Source organism: Osmerus eperlanus, chromosome 22, assembly GCF_963692335.1.
Source record: "Osmerus eperlanus chromosome 22, fOsmEpe2.1, whole genome shotgun sequence".
In the NCBI taxonomy this organism is placed as follows: domain Eukaryota; kingdom Metazoa; phylum Chordata; class Actinopteri; order Osmeriformes; family Osmeridae; genus Osmerus; species Osmerus eperlanus.
In genome coordinates, this window is record NC_085039.1 from 12570984 (window position 1) to 12578483 (window position 7500).

At 47.4% G+C, this 7500-nt stretch overlaps 1 protein-coding gene across 1 annotated transcript in view; it reads right to left on the minus strand.

Annotated features, from left to right (window-relative positions):
* The window catches only part of prkcba (protein kinase C, beta a), an 8385-nt gene extending 4705 nt beyond the window's left edge, over positions 1-3680 (minus strand). Inside the window, 2 exon segments of the mRNA XM_062448944.1 lie at positions 2436-2568; positions 3084-3680. Of these exon segments, the coding sequence (XP_062304928.1) occupies positions 2436-2568; positions 3084-3250 (300 nt within the window). The 5' untranslated portion in view covers positions 3251-3680.
* Between the last annotated feature and the right edge of the window lie 3820 nt (positions 3681-7500).

Consider the following 7500-nt stretch of genomic DNA (forward strand, 5'->3'; position numbering starts at 1 on the left):
TGTGTGAGTGTGTCAGGGTGTGTGTGAGTGTGTCAGGGTGTGTGTAGAAGGTCAGACTCAGCCAGGTTGACATTACAGGTCTCAGACTTAATTATTCACAAACTCATTAAATATTCATGAAGCTCCCCGGCAACTGGTGGGTTCTACCCAGAGTGCATAGCGGGAGGATGAGTGTGTGAGAGTGTGTGTATGTGTGTCTGTGTGTGCGTGTGTGCCTGTGTGTGTGTGTGTCTGTGTATGTCTGTGTGTGTGGGGGTGTCTGTGTGTAAGAGTGTGTGTGTGTGAATGTGTGTGTGTGTGTGTGTGTGTAAGGAAGGGGCACAGCTGGGTTGGAGGCAGTGTGAGGGGGTGGATTCATCTGTCTTCTCATCTCAGAGAGAAAGAGAGAGAGAGAGAGAGGGATACATAAGAGGAGGAGAGAGAGGAGGAGAGAGAGAGAGGGGACGAGGTAAAGAGGAAGAGAAGGACAGCAAGAGGGAGATAGAAAATAGAAAAGGAGAAAGGATGATATAGGATTTGGTAGCTGAAACAGTGATTTACATCACACACACACACACACACACACACTACTGACCGGCCAAAGGGGTCTTAGGCGTGTTGCCTAGCAACCAGTCTGCAGACCTCTAAAGGGGGTTAAAGAGAAGAGGGCTAGGCCCCGCCCCCAGCCGTGTGAAGGACTGGTCCAACACCAATCAGAAGAAAGAAAACACTGTCTGGTATGCCAGCATGCTTGTGTTGGTTTCAAATATCTATTTCAGGTCATGTTGAATTGAGGAATTGAAATATGAATTATTTTATTTGTGTTCTCACTGGAGGAAGAGGAAAGACCAGAAGCATCCAACACGCTCACACACACACTGCCCCCCCCACACATACACACACACACTGACCCCCCCCCCCACATACACACACACACGCTGCCCCCCACACACACACACACACGCTGCCCCCCACACACACACACACACACACTGACCCCCCCCCACACACACACACACACACTGACCCCCACATACACACACACACGCTCACACACACACTGCCCCCCCACACATACACACACACACTGCCCCCACCCACATACACGCTGCCCCCCCCACATACACACACACACACGCTGCCCCCCCAGACACACACACACTGACCTCCCCCCCCCACACACAGAATGGAATGATGAAACCATTACTTGTAGAATACACCAAAGGGCACACAGTAAACATACACAAACACACCCACACACACCACACATAGACACACACACCATACATAGACACACACAGACACAGCTTTCTGTGTGACAAAACAAGTCAGGACAAGATGTCTGGCATTCCTGCTCATGAACTGAACTAGAACGTGCTACTGAGCTGCTGTGTGTGTGCGTGTGTGTGTAGTGTATGTATGTGTGTGTGTAGTGTATGTATGTGTGTGTGTGTGTATGTGTGGGGAGAATGTAAGTGTGTGTGTGTGTGTGAGAACATTTATGGGTGTGGATGTTTGTGTGTTTTAGACACATAACTGTCAACAGTGCCACACACACACTCCAAATACATACACACTCATCTCCAAATGGATTTGTTATTATTGCTAAAGACAACATGAATGTTGAATCACTTCTATTACACAATGTGAGTCCGTTTGGTGTGTGTATGTGTATGTGAGTCAGTCTGGTGTGTGTATGTGAGTCCGTTTGGTGTGTGTGTATGTGTGTGAAATGTGTTCATTTAACAGATGCTTTAATCCTAATGTACATTTGAACCTGTGACCTCCTGATCTGCAGTCACATGCTCTACTGCTGAGCTCTACTTCCTGTGCATGCACTTAGCCCCCTGCCCCGTCCCCCCACCACACACACACACACACACACACAGCTGTTAACACCTGCTACAGAATTGAATGCAAACACCAGCAAGCAGAAAGAATGCCTCTCTCTTCCTCCTCCATCTTTTATCTCTCTCTGCTTTACTCCCTCCCTCTCTCCTCATCCCTCCCTCTCTCCTATCCTCTATTACTCCCTCCCTCTCTCCTCATCCCTCCCTCTCTCCTATCCTCTATTACTCCCTCCCTCTCTCCTCATCCCTCCCTCTTTCCTCTCCTCATCCCTTCCTCCCCATCATTCACTTCCCTCTTATCTCCTTCTCCTTCAGAAGTGAACAGATTCCTTTGACACCTTGTTAACAACCTAACAACCGTTGTCCTTGACAACCTGACAACAACATGGCAACCGTCATCCTTGACAACAACCTGGCAACCGTCATCCTTGACAACCTGTCAACAATTTGACAACCAAGCGGAAACCCACAACTCTGCAGTGTGGGATGAGGGAGTAAGGGGGTGACGGTGAGCGAGGTGAGGAGTGAAGCTTATGAAGATTTCCCTTATCACTTCATTCAATAAATCGATCACTTTGTCACATGCAGACTACAACAAACACACACTGACATCAAGTTTGTCACAGCTGTAGCAGAGAGCATGGAGTGTGTGTGTGTGTCTAGACTGTTACCATGACTACAGTGGTTACCATGAAGACAGCTCTCACCTTGGCACTGGAAGCCCTGCTTGCCGAAGCCCCTGTAGACAGAAGACAGGGAGTCAGATACTGGACACACACACACTTACACAAACACACTTATAAAGACACACACATTTATACACACACACACGTATACACACACACACACACACACATGTATATACACACACTCACACATTTATATACACACACAAACACACACACAACCCAGATGTATCATTCCGGTTTGTGCTGCAATGCAAGCCGCATTCCAACACCTGTCTATTCTGGAAGTGTGTGTGTGTGTCGGTGCGCTGCGGTAAATCGGAGCTCCAGTGGTTTCTGCCGCGGCTGTCTCCCCACTCAGGCCGTCCATGTAGCCCCGCTAGGCGGCCAGACGCGGTGTGCGGGGGTGTGCGGCACCGCGACTCTGCGGCGTTTTAGAGGCTCTCTCGAGGGGCGCGAGACCCGCCGCAGCAAGTGATTCACCTGTGTCCTGCACTGCCGCCGCGGTCACACACACACAAACACAGCTGCTCGCTCACTCGCTCGCAAACACACGCGCTGAACTCACCAGATGAAATCGGTGCAGTGGCTGCAGAACGTGGGTTGCTTGAAGAAGCGTGCGATAAACTTGTGGTCCTTCACCTCGTGAACGTTCTTCTGACGGAGGGCTCCCTGGCGGGCGAAGCCGCGCGCGTTCTCCGCTCCCTCTCCGTCGCTATTGCCTTGCTCGGCCATTTTAACGCGGAAGTGTGGGGGATCGGTACCGTGGAGTTATCGGTGCGTTTACACCCCGCCGCAGGTGCGTGCTACTCCTTTTTCCTCGCGGTTGTGTGTCGTGTTCCCCCAGTAGTCTTCCGGTGCCCTTCTCCTGAGCTCGCGCTGCTGCTGTTGCTCCCTGTTTCCGGCGGCGGGTCCCCGTGCCGTGCGCTTCCCTGTTCGCACGGTACACGCCCGCAGCCTCGCGCTATACTGCTGCTGTTTCTACAGCTGTGTGTGTTTGGTGTGCGTGCGTGTGTCTGTCTGTCGGTCCCTGTATGTGTGCGCGCGTGCTTTCGCTAGTTCTGCCCCAGTTGTGTGTGTGTGTGTGTGTGTGTGTGTTTGTGTGTGTGAGAGAGAGGATGATGTTGGTGTCTCACAAGCTCTCCATGGTTCTTCACACCAAATCCCCGCCCCTTCTAGAGACCCGGAATGCCACAGCAGTGTGTGTATGAGCGTGTGTGGGAGGAGAAGGAGTGTGTCTATGTGGCAAACATTTGTCTGTAAAGGTCTGTAGGTCAGATAGAGAGGGGGAGAAAGAGAACAAGGAACTAAAACAGAGGTGGAGAGAGAGAGAGAGAGAGAGAGAGAGAGAGAGAGAGAGAGGGAGGGAGGGAGGGGGGGAGGGGGAGAGGGAGAGGGAGGGAGGGAGGGAGGGAGGGAGGGAGGGAGAGAGAGAGAGAGAGAGAGAGAGAGAGAGAGAGAGAGAGAGAGAGAGAGAGAGAGAGAGAGAGAGAGAGAGGGAGGGAGGGAGGGAGAGAGAGGGAGAGACAAAACACATACAGGGGCTAGTGCAGATCCTGTGTGTGTGGTTGTGTTTGTCCTTCTGTGATTGTGTGTGTGTGTACCTGACTGAGACAAGTAGCCACATGTTGCAGTTGTCCCACATACACTGTGCTATGCAGACTATAGAGAGAGGGGGAGGGAAAGAAGGAGGGGAGAGAGGGGAAGAGGGGGAGGGAGAGGAGAGGGGGAGGGAAAGAAGGAGGGGAGAGAGGGGGAGGGAAAGAAGGAGGGGGAGAGGAGGAGGGAGGGGAGGAGGAGGGAGGGGAGGGGATGAGAGGAGAGGAGGAGGAAAAAGTACACCACACACACGCTTGGACAGACTCACTCACTAATGTACACACCAGACCTAAACACACACACACACACACAGATGTGTATAAACACACACAAATACACACACACAGACAATGTGGGTCTCTGTTTGGAATGTGTCTGGTAGTCCATTGTCTCCATAGTGAACCACACATCACACTTAGCATCCGGTAGACTGGAGACGGTCAGAACACACATAAAACACAAGCACATACATATAGAAACACACACATAACACACACACGTGCACAGAACACACACATGTTTACAAATGTACACACACCCACACTTTTTGGGCAAGCATAAATGTGTAGTTTACAGGTTGTTTCTGTGTGTGTGGTGGCGGGGTAGGGTGGGGGGCTGGGATGAACAGGTTCTACACCCCAGGAGAGGGAGGGAGAGAGAGAAATAGAGAGAGAAATAGAGAGACAGGAATAGTGTTAACATGGAGTCAATGTTTTTGTATAAAATTATAAATAACTAAATTATTTTAATACGTCATCAAATACAACATAGTGTTGGGTTAAATTGGCCTATGACATACGGTAGATTACAGTGGTTGATTGTACAAGGAATACATCCTTCTCGCGCCCCCTTGTGTTCGTGCGTGGAGGAGGCGCGTGAAACCCAGCCGCGTTCTGAACTTCTGCTTGTGTAACTGTCTTTAAATCCCGCCCACTGAGTTTATGCTTATTGGTCAAACTATCAATATGTCAACCGCTTATTGGCAAAAAGGACTTGTCAATCCAATGAAACAGGAACGCGGCGAACATTCACGCAACAAAAAAAACATATTGTGCAAGCGTCCTTGTCTGCTGAGAAACAGTGAGTAGTTAACCGTTTCTCATTCATAAATAGTTAACAAAGAGTTAAGAGAGACCTAATGTCCATGTATGTACACAACACGGTTTCCAGTGTGTCTGTTTAGAAAACAAACGTCTTCAAATCATAATTGTTTTATAACATCTGATTTTGGTAGGTAATACTGTCGCCTCATCTCTAATTTATCGTCTCTCAGTTCAGACATGCCAACATCCCCGGTAAAGACACGGATCCCGATAACGAGCTTCGGTCATCTCATCACCGAGGTGAAGGTACAGTTAGGTCCATAAGGATTTGGACATTGACACAATTTTCATCATTTTGGCTCTGTATACCACCACAATGGATTTGAAATGAAACAATCAAGATGTGCTTTAAGTGCAGACTTTCAGCTTTAATTTCAGGGTATTTACATCCAAATCAGGTGAACGGTGTAGGAATTACAATACATTTTATATGTGCCCCCCCCCCCTTTTTAAGGGACCAAAAGTAATTGGACAATTGGCTGCTCAGCTGTTCCATGGCCAGGTGTATGTTATTCCCTCATAAAGGGAGTTCGTTATTTCATTGACAAGGAGCAGATAAAAGGTCTAGAGTTCATTTCAAGTATGATATTTGTGTTTGGAATCTGTTGCTGTCAACTCTCAATATGAAGTCCAAAGAGCTGTCACCACCAGTGAAGCAAGCCATCCTTAGGCTGAAAAATCAAAACAAACCTATCAGAGAGATAGCAAAAACATTATGTGTGGCCAAATCAACTGTTTGGTACATTCTTAAAAAGAAAGAACGCACTGGTGAGCTCAGCAACACCAAAAGACCCGGAAGACCACGGAAAACAACTGTGGTGGATGACATAAGAATTTTTTCCCTGGTGAAGAAAAACCCCTTCACAACAGTTGGCCAGATCAAGAACACTCTCCAGGAGGTAGGCGTATCTGTGTCAAAGTCAACAATTAAGAGAAGATTTCACCAGAGTAAATACAGAGGGTTCACAACACACCAGAGTAAATACAGAGGGTTCACAACAAGATGTAAACCATTGGTGAGTCTCAAAAACAGGAAGACCAGATTAGAGTTTGCCAAAAAACATCTAAATTAGCCTGTACAGTTCTGGAACAACATCCTATGGACAGATGAGACCAAGATCAACTTGTACCAGAATGATGGGAAGAGAAGAGTATGGAGAAGGGAAGGAACTGCTCATGATCCAAAGCATACCACCTCATCAGTGAAGCATGGTGGAGGTAGTGTTATGGCGTGGGCATGTATGGCTGACAATGGAACTGGTTCCCTTGTATTTATCGATGATATGACTGCGTGAAAAGCAGTAGGATGAATTCTGAAGTGTTTCGGGCAATATTATCTGCTCAGATTCAGCCAAATGCTTCAGAACTCATAGGACGGCGCTTCACAGTGCAGATGGACAATGACCCGAAGCATACTGCGAAAGCAACCAAAGAGTTTTTTAAGGCAAAGAAGTGGAATAATCTGCAATGGCCAAGTCAATCACCTGACCTAAATCCAATTGAGCATGCATTTCACTTGCTAAAGACAAAACTGAAGGGAAAATGCCCCAAGAACAAGCAGGAACTGAAGACAGTTGCAGTAGAGGCCTGGCAGAGCATCACCAGGGACGAAACCCAGCGTCTGGTGATGTCTATGGGTTCCAGACTTCAGGCTGTCATTGACTGCAAAGGATTTGCAACCAAGTATTAAAAGTGACAATTAGATTTATGATTATGTTAGTTTGTCCAATTATTTTTGGTCCCTTAAAAAGGGGGGGGCCACATATAAAATGTGTTGTAATTCCTACACCGTTCACCTGATTTGGATGTAAATACCCTGAAATTAAAGCTGAAAGTCTGCACTTAAAGCACATCTTGATTGTTTCATTTCAAATCCATTGTGGTGGTATACAGAGCCAAAATGATGAAAATTGTGTCAATGTCCAAATACTTATGGACCTAACTGTATGTGTTAGAAACGCTGAAACGGTGGACGCACGTGGGATTCTGTACGCGGGCCAGTTAGCCAGCTCTTGCCTCTAGCAGGTTATAACACTATAAGGGTCAGATAATGTTATTAACAATTATTACGGAGGTAGAGAAATACACATATGTGTGTTTGCGTTTGTGCATTTTATACGTGTATGTGTCATATGTGTGTGTTTAATATGTGTGTGTTTATTACGTGTGTGTTTATTACGTGTGTGTGTTTAATACATGTGTGTTTAATACGTGTGTGTTTAATACGTGTGTGTTTATTACGTGTGTGTTTATTACGTGTGTGTTTATTACGTGTGTGTTTAT